Source organism: Elgaria multicarinata, chromosome 6, assembly GCF_023053635.1.
Source record: "Elgaria multicarinata webbii isolate HBS135686 ecotype San Diego chromosome 6, rElgMul1.1.pri, whole genome shotgun sequence".
In the NCBI taxonomy this organism is placed as follows: domain Eukaryota; kingdom Metazoa; phylum Chordata; class Lepidosauria; order Squamata; family Anguidae; genus Elgaria; species Elgaria multicarinata.
This window is the reverse complement of record NC_086176.1, coordinates 50860849-50884999: the sequence shown is the minus strand read 5'-3', so window position 1 is coordinate 50884999 and position 24151 is coordinate 50860849. Positions and strand designations below refer to the sequence as shown.

At 38.7% G+C, this 24151-nt stretch overlaps 2 protein-coding genes across 5 annotated transcripts; one reads left to right on the top strand and one right to left on the bottom strand.

Annotated features, from left to right (window-relative positions):
• Positions 1-377: 377 nt before the first annotated feature.
• RMI1 (RecQ mediated genome instability 1) lies at positions 378-4669 on the bottom strand. The gene is made up of 2 exons (XM_063129385.1): positions 4633-4669; positions 378-2523 (listed from the first exon to the last, which is right to left on the bottom strand). Exon 2 carries the CDS (start codon positions 2496-2498, stop codon positions 774-776), a length of 1725 nt encoding a protein of 574 aa, XP_062985455.1. The 5' UTR covers positions 2499-2523; positions 4633-4669; the 3' UTR covers positions 378-773.
• Positions 4670-4793: 124 nt separating this feature from the next.
• On the top strand, positions 4794-23084 carry HNRNPK (heterogeneous nuclear ribonucleoprotein K). 4 transcript variants are annotated; one of them, XM_063129387.1, is made up of 16 exons: positions 4794-4933; positions 7118-7181; positions 7283-7355; positions 8185-8282; positions 9083-9139; positions 10441-10484; positions 11367-11439; positions 12706-12819; positions 16371-16499; positions 16964-17265; positions 17593-17647; positions 19574-19624; positions 21119-21140; positions 21220-21302; positions 21670-21839; positions 22559-23084. In XM_063129387.1, the coding sequence occupies exons 3-16, from the start codon at positions 7307-7309 to the stop codon at positions 22590-22592; spliced, it is 1281 nt and encodes a 426-aa protein (XP_062985457.1). In that variant the 5' UTR covers positions 4794-4933; positions 7118-7181; positions 7283-7306; the 3' UTR covers positions 22593-23084. The 4 variants fall into 4 exon arrangements, with proteins under 4 accessions (XP_062985457.1, XP_062985459.1, XP_062985456.1 ...); XM_063129389.1 differs by lacking the exon at positions 4794-4933 and adding an exon at positions 5234-5269 and having other exon boundaries at positions 22619-23084; XM_063129386.1 differs by lacking the exon at positions 4794-4933 and adding an exon at positions 5235-5269.
• Positions 23085-24151: the final 1067 nt, after the last annotated feature.

The following is a 24151-nucleotide window of genomic DNA, read 5'->3' as shown; positions in this document are numbered from 1 at the left end:
TCTTAAACCAAGATATGCATTCTTTCAGAACTTATCATGAACAGGGCAAAAATCAAAAATATGACAAGATGCTGCTGAACATTTTCTTAGCTAAGCTAGAGCTAGCATAGGCACCGCTATGTACTATCAAAAATTAATGAAAAACTTCAATCTCTCTGTGAAGAGTTTATTTTGGGTGTTTTTTTTAACTTGTAAACTAGCTTAGGGAATTTTTTGTAAAGGCCATACACATACATACATACACACACACACACACACACACACACTACATGAGAAAGCCAATTTGGCTAACTTTTGAATTTCTGAGCTTGAGAAAGTAGTCCAGTATGTTTATGAACAGTTTAATTTATTTCACATTCTTCAAAATGCATAGGTTACAAATGCCATGATGAGCAAATGCCTTAAAATTAACAGAAAATATATCACAATTAGATAGTATTCCAACGGTTTATGTATCACCTAACTTTCAATAATTCTACAAAGGATGAAGTCTTCAGAGTGAGCTCCTTACGATTCCCCTCTACAAAACCTTGTTTTCCTGATATTTTGAAGAAGTATTTAATATATACACATAACCCTTTGCTAAAACAGACAAGTAAACTGGGCAAGGAAAGCCGAACTAAAGACAGTATGTTCCAGTATTAAGATATTTCCCCATATTCTCCCACTGACTTTTTCTGAATTGAAACAGTAGCAAAAACACTGTCATAACTAAACACCTATTTTGCTATACCAATTTCCCAGGGATTACAATCAAAATGGTCACTTAAATATTACATACATAAGCGTCTTCTTAAATCATTCAAATCATTTGTATTAATGTCTTGCAAAACATTTACTATTGCTTTTGTCTGGGTGGGATTAAATTCAATGGTCATCAAGCAACAGAGGTCTATTAGTTCTCTTTGGCAATTCTGTAAACCCTCCTTAAGCTTTGGGCACTGGATCGGATCTTTCTTTAGTTGTTTCATTTCAGGTACTGAAAACCCAATCATACTTGTTAGAATCTCATCAGCAAAATCAACTTCTAGATAAGCTGTGCCATCAGATATTTTTGCTTTTACACTCCAGAAGCCACCACTGCTTATGAGATTTCCTGTAAGAGTTACTATAAATGCTTTAACTTTCACAGTGATAATACCTATGGGCTTGTTACTTAATAAAACTGATAAATATGTAAAAGGAGAGGTATCCAGACCAACTTCGTGGCACTTATTCATTATTTTGCAGGCCTGTATATTGTCAGGACATTGTTCTGCCTTAATGTCTGTTAATCTATTGTTAGAAATACTGAAGGACTTTTCATTACTACCTCTCTCTTGTACAAGCTTATTTCCCAAATAATTATCGAAATTCTGGGTGTGCTGCACACTATGTTTTATAGAAAAACCACTTGTGCTTTCTTCAAATGTATTATACATCTCTCTTTCACCAGATTTCTTTTGTCCAATAGGCTGGTTATGCATGCTAGTACTTCTGTTCAGAACATACATCTCTTCTTGCTGAATCTCATCTTCTAAAAGTAAATCATCATCCAATGGAAAGTCATCAAAAGCTTCTTCCATGTTTTCCAAAACTGGAACACTTTGTACTTCATTTTCTGCTATGACTACTGTAGGGCCTTGCTGCAAGCAGCTTCCATTGTTGGAAGAAAGGGAATGTGTGGTAGAATTTAAGCTGGTACTTCTACTACAATATCCACTTTCAAGATGGCCTTCATTTATCATTAATTCATCATTTCCCCCAAGACTTGCCAGAAGCTCTTCATCAGAAGGACCTAGGACTTGGCCTATTTCATCAGATCTTGAAATCCCATATTCACCATTATTTGATCTCACAGCATTAGGTGGGACAACTTCTTCTCCAATTAGCCTAGCAAGAACTCGTTCCGCAATGAAGTCCTCTACAAGACTATCCACTTCACCTCCCAATAGTCTCACATTTTCTGGCTTGAGCAAAAGAACACCTAAACGATAAGCAACTTTCCCTTGTATCATAACTTTTGTACCTGGAGGGAGACTGCTATGGAGTACAGGAACAGGGTGGTATTCCATACCTTGAATGTGATGTATACCATCGGTCAATTGAAGCATCAACATTCGAGTAGGCTTTGCCTCCCAGGACTTCCCGGTTCCTTGTGTGTTAGCAGTTATTTCCTCATTTACAGTATTCTTCCCTCTTATCTTTTGCAATTGGGAATAGGCAGGCTGACTCACATCAACAAGTGAATCAATCTGTATGGAATAAAAGCCATTCAATTCTCCTTTTGAATCATTTAAAATGCAGTCAGGCAGAACAGGGCATTCAAGATCTCTGAGATCTGTGAGAAGCCATTGCTCAAAAACTTGTTTGTTAATAGAAGCCTGAGCCAAATTGCTTCCACCATTTTCTTGTTGAATCCAGTTAATACAAGCTTCTAGCCATGGTGCTGGAACCTTCACATGCCACGCAGATGCAAGCCAAGTTTCTACTCTTACCGCAAGACCTGATGCAGTCATTTTCTCTTGACAATGTGTGAGTGCCCTGAAATGAAAAATAATTTATCAGACTAAACTTAAGCATTTACTAGACAGCCAATTAAACAAGCTATTGCCTATGGAAACTCATGCAGAAAATGAGATGCTCTCTAGACTCTTACATATTTTAATCCAAAATTAAACTAATCCCAATCCAAGTGATAAACTAGCAAAGTAAACAGCACGTCTAGGGAAAGTAGCTGCTGCCTGTAGGTCAGCAGCTAAGGGACAAACTGGATTTTTCCTATGTCCCATTACTATCACCTCATTGTGTTACATTTCCCAGATTAGGAAAACATAACAGTACTTTGACCACTAAAAGCCCTCTTGGCACATTAAGGCAAGATTAGCCAATTGACTTACAATCCAATCCAATTCATGTTTACTGAGAATATACCACCATGCATACCTTTGTGTAATATTCTATTTCTCTAGTAAGAGAAACGTAGTAAAACACTAGGCTTCTGATGTTAATGTCAGGTAGGACAGACACTAGGCTGGCCAATACCATGATGGGGAGAGGAAATGGGAAGTAAGTAGCGAGTAGGGCAGGAAGTATGAAATCACCATCTGAACATGTGTAACCCAATCCTAAACAGGCTTATTCCAAAGTAAGCGCTAAACTTTAGGGGTTCAGCAAGACTGTGGTATTTTTATTTATTTATTTATTTATTTAAGGATTTTTATGCCGCCATTCAGCCAAAAAAGGCTCTCACGGCGGCTTACAAAAGTATTTCTTGACAGTCCCTGCCCACAGGCTTACAATCTAAAAGACATGACACAAAAGGAAAGGGGATTGGGAGGGAGGAGGAGGAGGGGGAAAAGTAAAGCAAACTCAGGCACTACAATCTTAGTTGCAAAGTTCGGCAGTTACAGTTGACAGCAGGAGGGAGGGGGCTCTCAGCTGGAGCTGGACCCAGGCATGGTGGAGGGGTGCCTGGCTGCTGCTTCCTCCCTCACTGGTAAGCAGAAGACAATCAGTCCTCAAGATGTTTTCTGTTAAGTAGTTCCAGTAACATAAGTGAAACTAACCCAAGATGAATGATGTGTGAATTGCAGGATCAGCATATCCATGAATGTAAATCATGTACAAATATTAAATAATCAATAGAACAAATTCTGAAAAGAACAATTCTGAGAAGAAACAAAGCACTGAATATGCAGTCGAACAACTCTAACTACCCTCATACAATTCCAAAATGGTTAGCAAGACCTCATCTACACCAAGCAGGACATTGCAGTATGAAAGCGGTATATAAAAGACAGGGGCCACACCAAGCAGGATATAGCACAATGAAAGTAGTATATGGACTGTGTCAATGGGTTCCAACAGATGTCAGTGCACTTCAATACCGCTATAAAGCAGTAGTGTGGCTCTTGCCTTTTATATACCACTTTCATACTGCAATATCCTGCTTGTTGTAGATGAGGCCTAAGATGAGGAAAATACAGGATTTCTAACGTTTTAACTGTCTCTGCTCAAGTGCCTTCAACAGCAGTCTGAAACAGCATAAAGAAAGAAAAAGCTCACAGGAAACCAGGAAAGGGCATTCCTGTAACTGGGCAGGGGGGTGGTCTGTTTCTGGATGCCCCACAAATAATCAGGTTACCAATTTATGTTATATACAAGTGACATTTATTAACTTTTTCGCAAGTTGGGCTAATAGCTGGGGGTCGGGGGTTGCACGCAAACCTTTTGCCCACTGAAACAGTAAATGAATCCAAGGAAAGAAGCCTTCATACAGGGATAAAGGTTGCAATCCTAAATAGGCGCCTACTAGGCAGCAAGTCCATTTAATACAGTACGGCTTACTTCTGAGTAAACCTGCCGAGGAGTGTGTTGGAGGCCTGACATCCAAAGAACACCCATTGAACTCAACGTCTGAACTCGCTCAGGATTGCACTGCAGCTCTATTCGGCCAGTGAAAAACGCGCAAGCCAGTAAGGTTTAGATTGTTTGGCAAGCTGGGTGTTGCTTTTAAGGCTGGCCCCCGTCTAATTTCTTGATGGGATTCCTAAAGGATACCTGCTTTCTCCCTCCACTTCTACAAAACGGTGGGTGCGTCCTCTGAGCCCCCCACACGAGGCCCCAGCCCCACGTACGTGAGTGACAAACCTCCGGTTCCCGCTCCGCCGCCGCACAGCCACCACGCTCTCCCTCCTCCCCTTTTGTCTTAAGCGCCAAAGCGAAGAACCAAACTTCCCGGGCTCGCGAGACGTCAGCCCCAACAGCTACAGCTCGCGAGGACGAGGCGGAGTTTTCGCCGCCGCCATTTTCTTTCTCTTTCCCCCTCACACACACATACACGGCCTCAGGTCAGTTTCCTTCTCCTTGAACCCTTTCAGGCGCTTCTTGAAACCACAGCGATTTGGATCCATCGTCGGTTTTTATTTTTTAAATATAACTATTATCACATGTAAGTATCACGCGTTATCCGAACAAGGCGGGGAAGGAAAGAAATAAGCAAAGCGGGAGAGAGAGAGAGAGACAGACAGAGGGAAGGATGCTGGCATACGGGCCTGTGGACGAGCTTGCGGCGTTGGCGCGCCGACGGCCGCCACGGAGGGCGGGACTCGGGAGCACAGTGTCTCCAAGGTAGTGAAGGGCGGCCGTGGCAGCCAATCGGGGCTCGGCGGCGCGGGAGGCGAGCCAATAAGAAGGCGGCCGTGGCGTGTGTGAGTGCGCGCGCGCTGCTGCCTGATCGTGTTTCGCACTCCCAGAGGCGGATTCCGTGGAGTTAGTTCACTGCGTGGTAAGGCGCCGACAGGGCCTAAGCGTAGGCTTCCACTAGCCACCCTCCCCTCGTGTTTGCGGAATAGATCTCGCTGTATTAGGTCCTCACTGCCGGGCCTCAGAAATTTTCGGTGTGTATATATAAGGGGCGGGTGGCTTCGTCGCGGGGTGGGGACGAAACCAGAGCATCGTGGCAAAAGGGGAGCCGTTGCGGCCGTTTCTCTAAATTCCCCCTCCCTTTCTCTTCCCCCCCCTCCACACCCCGCTCTGGTCCGTCGCGTTCCTAGTCTTGGGTCCCTCACCGGCAAAGCGAGGCGAGTTAGCGAAGCTGCCTGTTCTGTAGCGGTTGCTGCAGAAATCATGGCGGCTGAGGGGGTGGGGGAGGAGAAGTGGGGTGGCGAGGGAGCGAGAGGCGTTTCCCTCTCTTGTTAGGCCTGAGGAGCCTAATCGCCCCGACACTCGCTATAATCTTTCCCCGGGCGAGGACCGAGACGCCGGGCCTCCTTTGTGTCCCCGGGGTGCAGGGGCCCGTCTCCTGGAGCCGCCGCGTGGCGGTGCGTCTTCCGCTCCCGGCTCCTCCTAGCAGCTCGTGATCGCCATTACAGCGGAGGCTGCTGTTGGAGCCGCCATTTTCAGTCCCGTTGCTTTCCAGCAAAAGCAAGTCAAGATTATGCAACGAGGCGTCTAGGGTCCTTATTCTTTTCTCTCCTTGCCCAGTCCCGGCTCCCCCCGCCCTCCTCTCACGGTTTGTAATGAGAAGTAGCCGTTAAATCGGACCCGCCTTGGACCCTTGAGGTTCGTAACTGGGGCGGCTGGGTCTTGCGCTACAGACCATCCTGTCCGCAGCGCCAGGAGGAGGGAGGAGAACTGGAGGTCCTTTTTGTTGCAACGAAGAATGAAATTATAGCCGAAGGCTCGGCATTTACGGCACCCTTCCCCCTCTTACTACATAGAGCCAGTATTTGTAGATTGTAATAATCTTATTTGACGCTACGTGCGTGGTAAAGCTGTTGCTCCGCGCTGTTGCTAACAACATTGTAAATCGTTTTTGTCCAGCGGTCTTCCTGCTTTATGGTAAAACCCGAAATCCTCTTGGAATCCTGATTGTGCGGATTGGGTATTATTTTGGTCAGTCTTGACGTGGTTATACCAAACACAAAGACGGAAGAGAAAACAAAGATGGCTTTATTTTCAGCAATAGTAGAGGCCTATTAGAAACGGAAATAACGCCACCTTTGCTCCTTTCCCATTGATTGCTACCTTTTTTGTCACTTAATACACTATGTTATAAGATCATTATTGGTGGTAATCATTCATTAATTGCAAGGCTAAAATATTTAGTTCCTCGTGTTCTGATTTAGTTACTCTGGAATTATTACTGAGTTGCATTTACCCTTGCTTTGTTTCAAGGGACAAAAATAGTGCTGTTTCTTTTTAGTTGGAAGTAGAGAATATTTTGTGTGTGATAAAATGTTGAAAAAATTTCCAAGTTGAAAATGGTAAAATTTGTATGGTGGTATTAGTGGCTTTGTGGAGTTAAATCAGATGTAAGAATTCTTCACATACAGAAGATTACTACATCCCAAAACAAGACCATTTACTTGCCTTAAGTAATAAAAATGAAGTTCCATTCAGTATTTTTCCACATTAAAACAAATCAACTCAAGAATTTCTAATGATTGGGCTGAAATAGTCCTGCAACATAGACAAATATGCAATGTCCGAATTACAGTTGTTCACAAAAATCATTGGTATTGATGGGAAGTAATATATTTGTTGATATATGCTTCCTTTTTTATTTTGATTTTAATTCTGGAAACCTAATCTATAAACGAGACCAACACTTCATGTATGTTGCTTTTCATAGGCTGTCTGATCTTTGATCCCGCCCAGAACACTTAAGGTTTGCTTGGCGGAGCTATATAATATTGGTAAGTGTTGGAAACCAAATATCCCCCTCCCCATTCATTTCTTTAGCAAGCTGCAGAGTTTGTCATCTTCTAAACACCTCAGTATATTTATTATTTGACAGGTTTTATCTGCAAGTCTAACAATAATGGAGACTGAACAGCAAGAGGAGACCTTTACTAATACAGAAACTAATGGTAGGTTTTCTTGTTTATAACCTTAAAATTATGGCTTTTGTTTGCTTTTATAGTAACTATATGGAACTTCTATCAAAAGCATATAATTGATTAATCCTATGAATTGTGGCCACTGGATGAATAAGTGTTTAATTTTCAAGCTGTGAATACTACTGCTGGCCTCTGGAAAGGAATATTTTTATTACCTAGTAGAGGTGTGTGTGTTTCATATGGTTCCATGCAATGTCATGTGAGCGAACCTGATCACGTAATATGACTTCCCCCTTCTGTCCTCTCAGATCTGTTCTGGAGGATCTCCCAATGCTCTGGAGCAGATTTTTTGGGGGAGGGGGAACTAAAAAAGGCCTTAATTGATTTTCAATAGTAAGTGTATAATAAAGTTATGCTCCCCTAACTGGAAGTGGAACTTGAAGATGCCCTCCAAATAAGCAGGTTTTGGATGTTAATTGTTAAAAGTTGGTATTGTTTCCATTACTATGAATAAAAAAAAACACCCTAGCTTTGCTAACAATAGTCAAGTGGCTTTGTAGTTAGTTTATTTTAGCTTCCAAAAAAAATTGGGCAGTGAATCCCTAAGAAGTTATATTACAGCCATCCTAATTTAATACTACACTGAAAATTAATATCTGCTAAATTTACTTTATTGATGCTGTTCAAATAGTCGTTGCTTGTGCCTGAGTTAGTCCTTGTTTCTTAAGCTTAAATCTGGGCTTTTAAATTTTATAGGTAAAACCTGTTAATTAATGCATGTGATAAAAGTACATATGCTCTGCTGTTTGGAGGAGCAACAATAAAATGTTTTTTGTTTGTTTATTCTCTAAAATATTAGGCAAACGTCCCGCTGAAGATATTGAAGAGGAACAGGCCTTCAAAAGGTCTAGGAACACTGACGAAATGGTGGAACTACGCATTCTGCTTCAGAGTAAAGTATGTCCTTACAAATTTTTTTGCAAGTTACGTGCAGAATATTTTGTTTTGTTTGACTGGTTGCTTTGTCTAAGAAAACTCCTGACCGGTTTAAGCACATGACAGAATTCAGAACAAATTTCTATTTTGAAGAAACAGTAAAGTTTTTCTGTGGTGTAAGCCAAGAAAACTGACTTGCAGGATGACCTGCCAGATATTTTTAAAAGTAGGTCTAGATCTATTGTATATTTAATTTTCTGGAATTTGGGAAACTTCTAGAGCTCATTTGTAGGAGTAAAAATCACTTCCTTGATAAAAGAGGAACATCCAAACAACTATAGATATTGGCTCTATTTGCAGTGTTTAAACTTGCACTGTGTTAAAAGATAGATTGGCAGAATATTGTGATATTTTAAGAAACAAACATTAAATGATATTCTACTTGAAAAGCTGACATTTGTTGTAATAACTTATAGCCATGTGTCTACATTATATTTTCATATCTTATTTACTTTTTTAAAATGTGATAGAAGTTTATGAAATGAGATATTGACCTGGTTTGCATGATCAAAATGAGCCACTGTGGCTTATTTCAATTGCAGCTAGTGCAGGGTGTAGCTTGTTATGTTTTCCAAATCTGGGCAGCATAGCTTGTTGAAAGCGGAAAACTCCAGTAATCCATGAACTGTTAAATAAATCACTTTGGCTTATTTTGATTTTGCAAACTGGACGTTTATGTCTGTCCACTTCTTACCTCCTCCTAGCCTTTTTTTCTTTATTTAATGCTTTTTTGAAACTAATCTAACTTGCAACTTTTTTAGAATGCTGGAGCAGTAATTGGAAAAGGTGGCAAAAATATTAAAGCACTTCGTACAGACGTGAGTATTTATAAGTTAAACACTGATTATTTTGCAGAACACGGCATTTAGAGCAGATTATGTACACTTCTAGCTACTGTGAAAAATTTATGTAGGTGTCTAGGACAAGCTATTTGTAATGATTTTTAAGCTCAGGTGCAAGGATATTCCATTCATATCACAATTAAAATACAGAATAAGTCATGTGGAAAGATTCCTGCCCCTTATTTTATGGAAGCATTACACTAAAATGTGTATTTTGTTGCTTTATCATGCAGTATTGATGAGCTTAAATTTCCCATTTAAAATAATTCAGTTTCTGTAAGATATTACATATTCTTTACCCAGCTATATAACAGATCTTTGTTTAAACAGCCTATCTCTTCAGGAGAGAAATGGTCAGACTGGCATGATTATGTAGGGGAACAGAGCATTATTAGATGCATTCTAATCTGCAAGGAATTTTCAGTAAACATAACTTGACATACTTTTTTTATAGTGGGTTGACTCTTGTGAATAGACACTATGCTTTGTAAAAAGCAATTTCTTTATTGTGCATAATCTTTAGTATTTTAAAGTAGTAATATTGGTATTTAATGAAATATTTGGCACTATATCATTTCACATTGTGTTTGATATTTTCATTATATTGTAAAATAAACTCCTGCAGAATGTTGTAACTGTCAACTTTAGTTAATAGATCTGAGGTATAAGCGAGAACTGGTTAGCGACCACATGTGCATTAACTTGACCTTTCTGAAGCTAGTGTACTTAAAAATTCACCTACCTAAATCCAGATTTCATACATATAATTCCTGGATTAGTGGCTTTCCCAATTTTCCCAGGATTTCAGTAATCTGAATCTCTACATATTTTGTGTCTACCCTCACGAGCCAGCCTGCTACTGCAACTTATAATGTTAAAAGTAGTTTAGGCCAAGTAACTCATTTTTACGGTCCATAACTGTTAAGCCACAGTCAATGTAGCTATCCGTTATTGTGTTAGTCTTCAGAACAACTTAAGCTTGTTTCATTGAGAGTAATGAGTATAGTTTGTATTAAATTAAAATTTATTGCTTTTCCCCCTCTTCCCTCTCCTTGTTTTTTTGGCCATATATCTCTCCGTTGCCCATGTACTGGATCGACTTGCCCCTGCGTTGCCCACCATGACGTTGGCCCATCCGCCCCTGAACGCCCATGTGAAAACCCTGGTTGGCTATGCCCAAAAATGTGCTCGTTGCCAAACGGGTGCCTTACTTGACAACTTCTGATTGAATGCCCATGCCCAATGCCAACATCCACGAACGCCAATGACCAATGCAGTACAATGCCAGTGTTTCAGTCCCAGACAGCAGTGGCCCCGAGCGGTATGTCCCAACAGTTTATGCCTCACTGCCTGATTAGAAAGAGAGAAATGTATATTATTACCTGCCTTTATATAATTAAATAGTATCCCCGTAGACGGTGTATTGTTTTTTTTAAGTTTTCTGTCTTATTTTCCCCATTAAGTCTTTTTTGTCACTGAACTTTTACGTGAGTTGCCCACCCAACAATCCACTAATTTTATTTCAATGGAAGGAGCACAGCTTCAATTGTTGTATATTTGCTGCATTGTAAATCAGATTGTTTCAAAATAGTCTCTTGCTCTGCTCTGTCTTTGTGGCCCACCTTGCTTCCCCCCCCCCCCCGCCCCCAGCATTGCCTGTTCATAATTTTTTCTGATGAAATGCTAACTCCTGGTTCACTCTCCTTCACTTCTCATTTGTGTTGTCTTTTTTGTCTTGCATTTGTATTATTTTTCTTGCGGAGCCCATTAGTAATCTAACTGGTCTCATGACCCTATTCCAAATATAATGTTCACCACTTGCATATTCCCATGTCTCCTATGAGAAAGTGTGCCAGTTTAACAATGTAATAGCGAGGGTGTCCTAAATTAATGGTGGCGGGGAACATCAGTTTTCACTCCTGCTTTCAGTTCTTCGTCAATTTCTTGTCCACTTAATCTTACTCCTTTCACGAAGCTCGTTCTCTATCTCCAAAACCTTATTTTAAACTTGTACCATTTATATTATTGGGCATAAACAAAGGTGCATGTGCTGTAACTTCAGTAAACAGGCTTGCTTAAGTGGGGAATATTAACTGTAAGTTCTACTCAATAAAGTTGATTTATAATCCATATAGTTATGAATAGGCAACTTACTTTACCTTTTTTCCCATCTTGTTTGTGATACTTGAAACTTACTTGACAGCATACTGAGTATAAGTGCAGATATTGAAACAATTGGAGAAATTTTGAAGAAAATTATCCCTACTTTGGAAGAGGTAAGTGTTCAACTTATTCATGACTGTATCTGAATGACTAGCTTGGAATGAGTTCCATTTTCTGCCGCTAACTTTTTGTAACGATTAAAATATGGAAGTATGTTCCCTGGGGGATGGGTATATATGCAAGAATTGTATGCTTTGTGCACCAGATCAAATTAAGCTTTATTTTAAATAAAGGAACATAGGAAGCTTCCTTACACAGAGTCAGATCATAGGCCTATCTAGTTTAGTATCTGATTGGCAGCAACTTTCCAGGATTTCACAAGAATAAACAGTGCCAGCTCTTCCTGGAGATACATTCCCAGGGATTGAACTTGAGACCTGAATGGAAAATGTATTTATTTAAAACATTTATATCCCGCCCTATATCAATAACATCTCAGGGCGGCATACAGATAAAAGCATACAGTATAAAAACAGTAAATATACATAGCTAAACACAAACCATAAACCAAGTTAAAACAATATATAATTTAAAAGCAGTAAAACTATTAAAACAGTTAAAACAATGTTCCTAGTGAATTCAGCCATTAAAAGCTTTGTTAAAAAGCCATGTTTTCACTGGGCGCCAAAATAAAATCAGCGTTAGTGCCTGTTGGGCCTCCAAGGGGAGGGCATTCCACAGTTGGGGTGCCACAACAGAGAAAGCCCTCTCCCTAATGTATGATCCAACCACTGAGCTACAGCCCTTCCTGTGATATCTCAGATTGCAGCATACTGTGATATATTTAGGGATTCTCTGATCTTCCAGTATACTGAACTCCTCTTGATCTAAAGGAAATGCACTAAAAAATCAGTCCATTGCTTGGAAACAACTATTTTAGGCCATTCAAAGCTCTTGCGCTTTCCCATTGGACTTTTCTACATTTGAAGCTCAGGCGTTCATACCATATCACAACTGTGTGAAACTCCTCTGCTTCAAAAGCAGGCTACCATCCAACATAAAGACCATTAGGAAAAGTTGGTCTATATATGTTTAATAGCACTATTTCACCGGTTCTTGGAATCATGGCATGTAAACTATTACTTGGAAAACTGAGTTTCAATTTCATGGGTAATGTTGGCTGTTCAAATTGGAGAAAAAATAACAGCACGTCATAGTGTTCTTAAATTATACATTCACTAAATTTGCAGGCATATACAAGCAAACAAATATTATTGTAACTGTTTAAAATGGATACTATTTCAAATAAAGTTCTTAATGCATTTCTCATTCTTCTCTCTCCACCCGCCACCCCACTCCACTCCTCAATCTGTCTACAGTACCAGCATTACAAAGGAAGTGACTTTGACTGTGAGTTAAGGCTGTTGATTCACCAGAGTTTGGCTGGAGGAATTATTGGTGTCAAGGGTGCTAAAATTAAAGAACTTCGAGAGGTAACTATTTTGTCCTTTTAGTTAAGCTTTGCCATCTTCAAAGTATGTTCCTGTTGAACATGCTATTGGATACAGTTAAGTTGCTAATGCTTATTCATACGTTAGGATATAGTGTGGAAAACTGCTGAGGGCCACATGCCAACAATGGACAGAGCCAAACTCAAAAGTGGCCAGTGCTAGCAGGGGTGGAGCCATCCCACACATGCTGTCTCACATTCTCTCACATACACACCCCCATCCATCCAGTCACACGCACAATATGAATACAAACCCATTCATTAATACATTGTGATTTGCCCAAATTTCCCCTCCCCCGCAATAAATAAGACTTTGGAAATGCCTTCCGTTGAAGCCAATTTTACTTCTTTACAATTATTTCTACGTCACTTTTCAGCATGCCAGTTCATTCAAGACGACTTACAAAAATGCAAAAGTATATTAGTAAAATTCAATAAATAATATTAATATACAATCATGCATAAGGATTCTTTTTGACAGGGCAGTTGGTAATTGCCAGGAGGGCGTGCCTGTTGAGTGGAACCAGGCACCTGAGGTGATGGTCTTTGCATGCCTCCCTGTCTTCAAGAATCCTCACAGTGGTTTTCAGCTGTGGTGGGTCACGATCTAAAAGTGGGTTGTGAGATCAGTCCGGATGGATCTCAGCAAAGCTGTTGTTGCCATGTTGGGGAAACAGTGAAAGTGGGTCCCATGTTGCAGTTTGGGAGTCCAAGGTGGGTCTCGGGTTGGACCAGTTGAAGATTACTGTATTAGAAGACGAGAATATAAATGCCTCAACTACTCCTACTTTTATTAAAAGAATTGTAGAATATTTAAAATGCCAATATTGGGTGATTAAATTAGAAATATAATTGTTCCTTTCACTGAAATAGAAGAAAAGCATACACTATTTTATTCTTGCGTGGTTTCTTTTTAGGTCTAGTTACTAAAATTAGTAAGAAGCTCTAATGATTGTGTAGTATTTAAGTGGATTCTCACTTACTAGCTGAAGCAACTGTTGCTAAAGGGAGTTTATCTTCTAATCGAACTTTTCTCAAAGGATTAGAGCAACTTAACAATACCACCAAGGTAGTAGTAGCAGCAGCTTTCCTTAAATCATTGTTTACTTGGAGGGTTACCAAAGCTTCAGACTGTTAAATTTACTAAGTTTCAATTTATAAAAACATATCTTACAGTGCAAACGGGCAACCTATTTATTTAAAGAATTATTTACCACTCTCCATCTAAATTCGGGCACCAATGTGAATGGTTGCACATGGGGTGGGGGGTGGAGTATCATGCACATAGAAAAGCAGCATGGCATGAAAAGGGCAAGATTGAATTGCTCTCCCTGATAATACTACTTTTCTGTCTAGTTTTTTCTCAAGTGAGAGCGTTCATCCTACCTTCCCCTGCAGTCTGAGGTGGTGCAGTTGTTACTAAATGAATCTGTTGATAATACCAACTGGCCTTCAGTGAACCACAGTAAAAGAAACTTAGAAGCCCTTATCTCACCACTGTTTGTCCTGTGGCTATATGTAGACACTGGTACTTCACTAATACAACGCTCCAACCAAAACATATCCCACACTTGTGACAACGCAAGGACTGGTGCCCTGACTGAACCTGCACACACATAAACATAGGGCTCCTCATCCTTGCAAACATTACACATTGTTACTGTGTTGAAAACCTGTTTGATTCCTGGAATAGGAAGATTACTTGAGCTGTTGACACAATATCTCATAGTGGTTTACTCGTAGTTGCTAGAGCCAAGTCCTCTCTGTTGCTTAATGAGGATTTGTAAATAAATAAGGCAGTTCTTGATTTGAGCACAGATGGAAGAAAACTTGTACTGAATCCAACTTAACATGGCTTCAGAGTCCATTTCAAGGTCTAATCTTTGGCAATCATAAAAGCAAAGAATGCCATAGTTGTACAGAGTTTCGTTTAGCCAATGTTTTACAAGTTGTGAAAGATTTTGGCAATCTGGTTGTGGGATGTTTAAAACATTCTAGCTCATAAGGACAGTTCCATTCCTCATTGAGGGAGGATTTTCTTCCATCTAATCTTAGAGTCAGTAGCAAGAAAATAGCTAAGCCTTGCTTATATCCCAGTTAATTGAAGAAATACAGGTCAATTTACAATTTCTAGCTGTGATGGCTGAGCAATACTCTGGAATATAGATTATCGATATTGTCAGGGTTTGGGACTGGGATTACTTTGGTCTTGCCTTCTTTCTCTACCTTCATGGGGAGTGTGACCTTATTGAGTTGGTTGAATACTTTATGGCTATAAATAACAGCAATAGTATCTCTGTCAACAGCTTATGTAGGGGGCAGTACTCCACAATGGGGTTCCTCCTACCTCCTTGGGAGATTACTGATGTTCCCCATGGGATTCTGTAAAGGATTGCTTTTTTTCCCATGCTGCCTTAATGTCCTTACAAAACTGCTGGAGAGGTCATCCATGCTTTTGGATGGAGCTCTATTTTTCCATGTGAAGCAGCTGTGGTAATTTTGTCCCTGGATTTCTCTTCATGAAGTCAGCGATGGACTGGATGAAGATGAATAAAAGGAAACCAAATCCAGACAAAATAAACTTGCTCATTGTGGGTGGCCTAGAAGTAGTGGAAAGACCTATTTTAGTATGAGTTCATGCTACCCCTAAAACAGATTTGGAAATGCAGCTCTTCTGACCTACCAGTTTTATTTGCAGACCAAATTTGATTTTAACTATGTGTTGAGTGAAGAATTAAACTATTAAATTTGCTACCACAAGGTGTACTGATGGACATAATTTGGATGGCTTTAAAAGGGGATTAGGCAAATTAATGGCAGATATCAATGGCTAGTAGTCATGACAGCTGTAAGCTATCTCCATGCCTATGTATACCAGTAGCTGGGGAACATCACCAGGATGGTGTTATTGCACTCATGTGTTCCTTATGGGTTTCCCATGGGCAGCTGGTTGGCCACTGTTTGAACAGAATGAGGGACCAGATGGACCCTTGATCTGATCTAGCATGGCTCTTACGCTCTTATAAGCTGTTGGCTGATAGCTTTTGTATGTTTTTTTCTGGGTGATACATTTCATTATACTTAAAGAAATGAGGGGACAACTTCTCACCACTGTTTCTCAGCTTATTCTAGTGGAGTCCCAGACATTCACTTTACCTTTGGAAAGTGTATGTTGGGAGCAGATTGACAGCACATTAAAGTTCGTGAGAGCTAAGCATGTGAATGAGTCAGATCTGTTTTAAAATAGAATTTTAAATCTATCTTTTAAATTTGTGAATGGATGACTTGGTTTAGTTAACCTTGATAAATTGAAGATAGGACAATGAATCATTTCTATATTACTTGTTTGAAAATGTGGTGAAACAAAAATGTAGGTCTCCCCAAGGAGCTATGGCATGTATGTCAAGGTTTGTGTCTGCTTAACTTCGCTTCTACTTGTTCAACATGCAAATCTTGACAAACGTTAAATAGTATTAACCTTTCTTACTGTTTAAAGCTTGTTCTAAAATATTTCTACTGTAACTTTCTTGGCAGAACACTCAGACCACCATTAAGCTTTTCCAGGAATGTTGCCCTCATTCTTCTGACAGAGTTGTGCTAATTGGTGGAAAGCCTGATAGAGTTGTGGAATGCATCAAAATAATACTGGATCTTATATCAGAGGTAATTTAATCTAGATAGCATGGCTTCATGTTTTTACCTGTGTGCCCTTTTTGTGAAAAGGCTATAGTTTCTTCGTGCTCTAGAAACAGTTTATGTTGTGTTGTAGCAACAGTTTGTAGAGTTCTAATTCAAACTGTAGAAAACCTTGCACTTTTTCTAGAAATAAACTGCATCTTGCCTGTAGAACTGCTAGTCCTTTATTTAGTATTGTGTAGGCAAGCAAAAATGTTCTTTGAGCTGAATTGGTTGATAAATTAGGTTTAACTAGTGGATGCTGTTTATTTTTTAATGTCATTGATGTGTTAATTGATTTACTTTTTATGTTTCAAACATAATTTTGTATTTTATTGTTGACCTGTATTTGTCATGTAAAGGCATGATATAAATTTAATAAATAACATTTTAAATGGGTTGACTAAATATTGTCAAAACGCAAACCTTTTTCCCCCCTTTTCTCATATTAGTCACCAATCAAAGGACGTGCACAGCCTTATGATCCAAATTTTTATGATGAAACATATGACTATGGTGGATTTACAATGATGTTCGATGACAGAAGAGGGCGCCCTGTGGGCTTTCCAATGCGTGGCAGAGGGGGCTTTGATCGAATGCCTCCAGGTCGTGGTCGTCCCATGCCTCCGCGAAGAGATTATGATGATATGAGCCCTCGCAGAGGACCACCTCCCCCTCCTCCAGGCCGTGGTGGTAGAGGTGGTAGCAGAGCTCGCAATCTTCCTCTTCCTCCCCCTCCTCCTCCCAGAGGCGGGTAAGTTAACTTGTAAATGCTTTCATAGAGGAATTTCTAGTTTAAGCTTTTAAGGAGTAACGTGGTTGGGGAGGGGGAGAGGTGATTATAGATGTTGTTAATACATGAAAATGCATTTCATGCGAGTTATAAGTAAGGTTTGGATGGATACTGAAAATTGCATTATCCACATCACCAAATCAATTTGCTTATGTATCTGGATAACATTAACTGGGGACTTGGTGCATTTGCATTGAGTTGTGGGTGAGGTACCAGATGTATGGGTTAGCTAAGTGAATTTTCAGCATAGTACAAGTAAACACACTGTATTTTATCAATTGCCTCAAGGGACCTTATGTCTTATGATCGAAGGGGCAGACCTGGTGATCGCTACGATGGAATGGTAAGTCTTGTTTAGTGTGAGAAATTTGGATACATGACTTCTTTTTCCAATGAAGAGGAAAGAGCTACCTCTTCAGATGCCTTGAAAGCCTAATTCTCTGTAGTTCGTAGATGTTTGAATTCACTGTAATTCATAGATGTTTTCAAACTCCTCAAAAGATTTTGGAGGAGTTGGAAGAAGCATTGTGTACTGTTGCCATGCAGTTGAAGCATAAACATTAAAACTAGCTCCACGTTCAGAAATGTGCAGTTTTAAATAGCTTTGTAGCTGTGATCAGAATGTGATCCTCTTTCAGAATGAGATAATGCTCCTAAAAGTGTATTTCTCTGTATGGGAGAGAAATTATAGGCTTCTAAAATGCTGAAAAGAAAACTATTTTGAATGAATATAAGGAAAATGTTCAATTGAGCATTGCTATCAAATTTCAAAATTATCCCTGCATTTGTTAGGCAGACAGATGAATGGCTTACTTATGACTTCATTTACGACATAGTAGCAGCGACAATATTTTATAGCACCTTTTCCAGTCCACGGTGTTGTTAAATGCGTGTACATTGTGGCTGCTTTACTCGTTTAGTAAAGTATTTTTTCTTCAGTAAAATATTCTTTCTTGTATAGTAATTAGTAAACACTATCTGGATTATTTGTGAATGTTTTACATTACATTTTTTGGTTGCATTACAAAGATATGACTGAGAATATTATCTCTTTTATTTAAGAAAATACTTGCATTACAATTTACTTTGGCGCAATCCAGAAAATTTTCTTACTGATTTTGTGTGAGACTAGTCAATCCTTATATCCACTTACTTGGAAGGCTTCAGACCTTATATCCACTTGGAAATGAATCCAAATCAATTCAGTAATACTTCTAAATAGCTAAGGATTGCACTGCAAGTTTCTAATTTACTGTCAACAGTGCTCATTTGCATTCATCACCTAAAGCAAGGTTTAAACTTTCATTGGAAATGCTAGTTGTCTATAGCATCCTAATTGCTTTTTTACCTGGAGGAAAAAATTACTCAACTCTTGTAACTTGGTATGTTTTGAGTTAATTTGTATTGCTAAGCAAAGATTAATTCCATGGCTTGGAAAATCATAAATGTTGACTTAAGATTGTTTTGCCCAAAGAGAAACAAAATTCAACCCATTCCATCTGTCTGGCTGGGTGGTATGCATCTCTGGCGACTGTGCTTCATAAAGTAAGCCAAGTCAGAATATTTGGGCATGAGCAAAGATGGGGGATAACTTGACCGCAGTATTACAGGCATTCTAAGGGAATTTTAGATGGTAAAGATTGTGAGTTGGATCCAGACTTTCATTCAGTAGCATTCTGTTAGTGTTAGAGGAAGGAGGGACGTGGTTTCTGTAATTTCCCTTTCAGTCCCCAAGCACCATCTCTCACATTGTTCAGGAGTGTTTGGGCGTCCTTCCAGATCAGTGTGGGAGGTAATGTTTGCCAGCTGACAGAGTCATGGAAAATTGCCACTCCACCCTCTTCCTCCAGTAGGAAGCCTTTGCTGTATCCAGCTTCCCTGTGCAAACAGAAGGAGCCCTTCTGTTTGTGCTCAGGTGTTGGGGGGATCAGGATTCAACCCCAAGTATACTGTCAATAACATACTGTACTTCAGAGCTATAGAAGTAAAATGCATTCTGCATATGGGTGTGTGCTTTAAACTGCCACTTTTCAAACCCTAAACTCATTTGTATGCATTTTAATATAAAAACAAATTTGCAACATAGGAAAGTCAGTAAGTCAGATCGCCTGTAGTTGTCTTTCACATAGTTATAATCTGGGTGTGCAGGCAGATATATCTTTCTGGATTTCTTATGTGTTTACATGAAAACGTAGGCTGGTTTGTTTTAGTTTTTCTTTTGTTCATTGTTTTCTTTTTTTTCTCTTTGTGCTGTGCCCTGTTTGGCAAGATGATGCAGTGTCACGTTAATGCTTGTGATGACATCGAAACACCAGAAATGGTGAGTACATTTTGTCATCTGTTTAGTCTGCTTTGATTTGCTGCTGCTTTTGAAAGGAAATCTATGTACTATTGCCACTTCCTTGATTTCTTGACACAATGGAGGAGCAGTAAAGACTTTGTTTTGCTGGTACACTGCACATGGCTGGAAAATGCTATTTGTGTGCTATTGCTGATTGTTAAACAAGTAAGGCTGCAGTCCTGTAACCACTTACCTGGAAATAAGTACCATTGAACTCAGTGGAACTTACTTCTGAGTAGACATGTACCATATTTCTTCGATTGTAAGATGCCATCGATTGTAAGACGCACACTAATTTCAGTACCACCAACAGAAAAAAAGCTTTGTTTCTAAGAATGATAATCGCACCCGCGATTCTAAGATGCACCCTGTTTTTAGAGATGTTTATATGGGGGGAAAGTGCGTCTTAGAATTGAAGAAATACGGTATTGTATTTCACTTCAATATTACTTTGCAACAATTCCTCTGCATCTAATTCTAGAGGGTTTCTGTTTGATAATATTAATATATAAAGTCTACATATTCTGTTGAGATAAGGGGCTATAAAGGATTGTCCACCAAAAGCTTGATTTGTGCTGAAACATCCTTTGTGTGTTTCCTATCCACCCCAGAAATGTCCATACAAACATTATTTTGTATTGTTAAGCTCATGGGATGAACGAAACATAAGTACTAATTGAATTAATTGCCTTAATACTGTCTGAAATGTCTATGCATTCATTCATAGTTTTAGGTCTGGAAGCTTAAAAAATAGTTCAGATTTTTCTCAGTTCCACTTAAATACGCTGTGTTTTGGACAGGGTTGTATGATAGTGCTCATTTTTTAAAGCTGTGTGCGTGTGTATACACAAGTGCACATGTGTCCATTGCCTTACCTTTTCAAGTGTCCAAGAAGGCATGTTATCTCATATTGGCTTGCAACACCTACCTGACTAGAATTGGTCATATTTGAATGTTGGTAGGATGTAATTAACATACGCATACACCCCAAGATTTTTAGGATGACAAATGAACTTCATTGGTAATAGCAGGCTCAACTAATATTGTGGGCTGTGTTGTTGAATAATAATCTCGTATTAGAACTCTGAACTTTAACAGCATATTTGCTAGGTCTGATTTAGCATGGCTCATGCTGTTTCTTCTGCATAAATTGTGGGTAGTAAATGACTTAATTGGTGCTTAACTCCATTGAAAAATATATTTAGTTGTTGAGTGACTTCTATCTGTGATGGCTTTTTCAGTGCTGGGGGCTTTGATAAAAAGCCTGTCATGTCTCAAATTTGTCAGGTATCTGGAGCAAGGTCTTTTTAATACCTTGAAGGGAACACATGGTTACATAATCCTATGGTTTTATCTCAGAAGTCAAATTAAATATTTTTTTCAGCTATCAGGAAATATTTATTATACAGGTTGGTTTGAATTAAAATTGCTAACATGGGAGCTAAGACTTGTTTTTTCTTTTCTTTTTGATAGTTCGAGGGTGGATCAGGATATGGTAAGCTTTCATGCATATATATTGTACACGTTTTACAGTTTACTCATTAAAAGGATTAGATGCATACGTTTTAAATTAGACTATTCTTATGCAGGGGGACGTGGCTCCTATGGTGATCTTGGCGGACCTATTATTACAACACAAGTAACAATACCCAAAGATGTAAGTGTATTTATTCACTTCTGTTCAGCCAAAATGTTACAAAATAAAATTTCAAGCATGCGGTTTTCTATCTTTATGCACTGTGTTAACTTAGTACTTCCAGGTCGTACATTAAGCCTGTATTCTGTTTTAAATACACTGTACACTGATGGTGCTATATAAATAAATAATAATAATAATAATAATAAATATTAAGGGAATAAATGAAATTGTTTTCATTTTTCCTCATACTAGTTACTGAGCATATTAACTGTGCTATCTGTAATTATTTATCACACTGTAATTGCATATGCTGGAGTAATCACTTATTATGTTAGAATATTGAATTATAAGCTGCTGGTAAATAATGGTGACTCTTTCTTTCTAGTTGGCTGGTTCTATTATTGGAAAAGGTGGTCAGAGGATTAAACAGATTCGCCATGAATCAGGAGCTTCAATCAAAATTGATGAACCCTTAGAGGGCTCAGAAGATCGGATAATAACTATTACAGGCACACAGGACCAGATTCAAAATGCACAGTATTTACTGCAAAACAGGCAAGTTGTCATTCAATTGTATCTGTTAACTACGTGTACACTTATTACTGAACTTTCTTTTGTATAATACGTCTTTTTAAAGAGAACATCTATTAAAAAATACAGTGATAGTTTATACTAACTTCTGCACTTGGTAGTATGCCTTTCTCTTCTGTTTTCCATTCTTACTCTATGAAGACACCCTCAAAACTAATCTTGCTGGAAGTGACTCTAACCAAACAGTCCTCATTTCTCTGGTGAAAACTGCTGCAAAAAATCTACTTGTAATCTATTACATAGAGCCTGTAGAAAATATAGAAGATTTCAGTGGATGTTGGTCTAGTTCTGTGTGGAAGACTAGTGATTTTGTTGTTTTTAGATAACTAAATCGACAACAAATCGCAGTCTACCATATGGCACAGGCCATGCCTCTACAGGACAAGTTGAAAAGTATTGTTGCTGTTAATGCAGCATTTCACACCTCACTGGCATTGCTTCCTTTTCTGCCATTTATAACAGCTTTAGATTTTACTTGCTTTATTTCCGTTAACATCAGCTGTCTAGTGAGCATCTTGCAATGTGTAGTTTTAATGTTTGATTGTAGATAGCTACTAATTTTAAATTGTCAATTTTAACCAATATGTATTGTCTATTTTTATTAAAATGTATTTGTAAATATTGATTCAAGTTGTTTGTGCAACCATTCTAATACATGCCTTTTTTTTTCTTTTTCCTTATAGTGTGAAGCAGTATGCAGATGTTGAAGGATTCTAATGCAAGATATTTTTTCTTTTTTATAGTGTGAAGCAGTATTCTGGAAAGTTTTTCTAAGACTAGTGAAGAACTGAAGGAGTCCTGCATCTTTTTTTTTTCTTAAATCTGCTTCTGTTTAAAAAGCCAACATTCCTCTGCTTCATAGGTGTTCTGCATTTGAGGTGTAGTGAATTTTTTGCTGTCACCAGATGTAATGTTTTAGTTCTTTACATATAGGTGGGTGGGAGTGGGGTGGCTTGCGAAACTAACATTGGTATTTTGAAACAGCAGCAGAGAAGGTGGATTTTATTTTTGTTCTTCGTTGGTTGTAAACTGTAATGTTTTTCTGTCACTTGTGAACCATCTGCTTTATACTTTCTTTTGTTTTGAAGAGCGGGGAGAGGACAGTACTGATAGTCTACTTACCCCTGGCATCCATTCAAAGCAGTGTGCAGAATGTAATGCTCTTTTGTAAGATGTTTTATGATTTTAAAAATAAATTTAGTGAACCAATCCTTGTAGTCATTTTTTTATGCATATTTCAGTAGCTACCATGCATCATTACACCATTCATTGAGCTTGGCTTTTTCCCTATACCAGAGAAGCAGAATATCCAATTTCAGTGTTTTGGCAAATTAGGAGTATTGATGGTAATGCACTGACTCCAAACTTTGGTATGCGCGAGGAACCTGAAAATATATTAAACGGTTTTAACTTTGTTACTCAAAATGTATGCCCCTAATTATTGTATTGCAACATGTTGGTTTAAATAAAAACTTGCAAAACTTGGTTTGTCAATGAATAGTAAGTAACTGTAGAGAATAACAGAAGTTTAGTAATCTCTAGCCTTGGCAGTTTTGCCCATTATCCAATTGTAACTTGTTAAATATGTTTCCATTGTATAAAGACTTAAATGAAACCATTGTATTTTCCTATTGATTTGCATAGGAAATGTGTGTGCAAAATCAAAAGAACTTCTGGATGTTTCATGTAAAATCTCAGCATTTGTATTGATAGTTTACAAGTTTATTTCTCTTCTTGAATAAACATTGTAAAAACACCTAGCTGGATGTGACGGATCCAGTTTCCAGTATTTGCTCATGTTCTAACCTGCAGTTTTTATGTTCACAATTACGCACCAAATAAGAGATCCATCACCCCTTTTTTTCTTAGCCCTACTTCCAGAACACAACTCCCAATAAGAAGCTATATCAAACACTTCCCAAAAATTCTTCTAGTTGAGATCGCTTGTGTTGGCAAGCAGGAACACATTTCATGGAGCCTCTGCCACAACTTCACTTTGCATGAATAAAGCTTTCTTATGCTGTAATCCTATATCTATTTAGCTGGAAGTAAACCCCATTCAATGCAATGGAGAATGTTTAAAAGAGTGCTTTCTAATGCCTTGTATGAAATAAACTTTGAAATTTTGCAATCTAGTTTTAGTGTTTGGGAAGATGTGCTGTTGCTTGGTGGACTGGTTACAGTTCACATGATAAATTGGAATTGCACACCTATCTTACTGTCCTTATATTGTACAAGTTGAAACTTGCTTAGAGCAGTATCTTATCAAGAAGGCC

What these genes read in the sequence shown, in the direction of transcription:
- RMI1 (XM_063129385.1), bottom strand. Translation starts at nt 2,498, where the DNA reads ATGACTGCATCAGGTCTTGCGGTAAGAGTAGAAACTTGGCTTGCATCT.
- HNRNPK (XM_063129387.1), top strand. Translation starts at nt 7,307, where the DNA reads ATGGAGACTGAACAGCAAGAGGAGACCTTTACTAATACAGAAACTAAT. An exon ending in TTAAAGCACTTCGTACAGAC is followed by an intron (nt 9,140 to 10,440) that starts GTGAGTATTTAT and finishes TGACCAATGCAG; the next exon opens with TACAATGCCAGTGTTTCAGT. An exon ending in CCTCCTCCTCCCAGAGGCGG is followed by an intron (nt 17,266 to 17,592) that starts GTAAGTTAACTT and finishes AATTGCCTCAAG; the next exon opens with GGACCTTATGTCTTATGATC.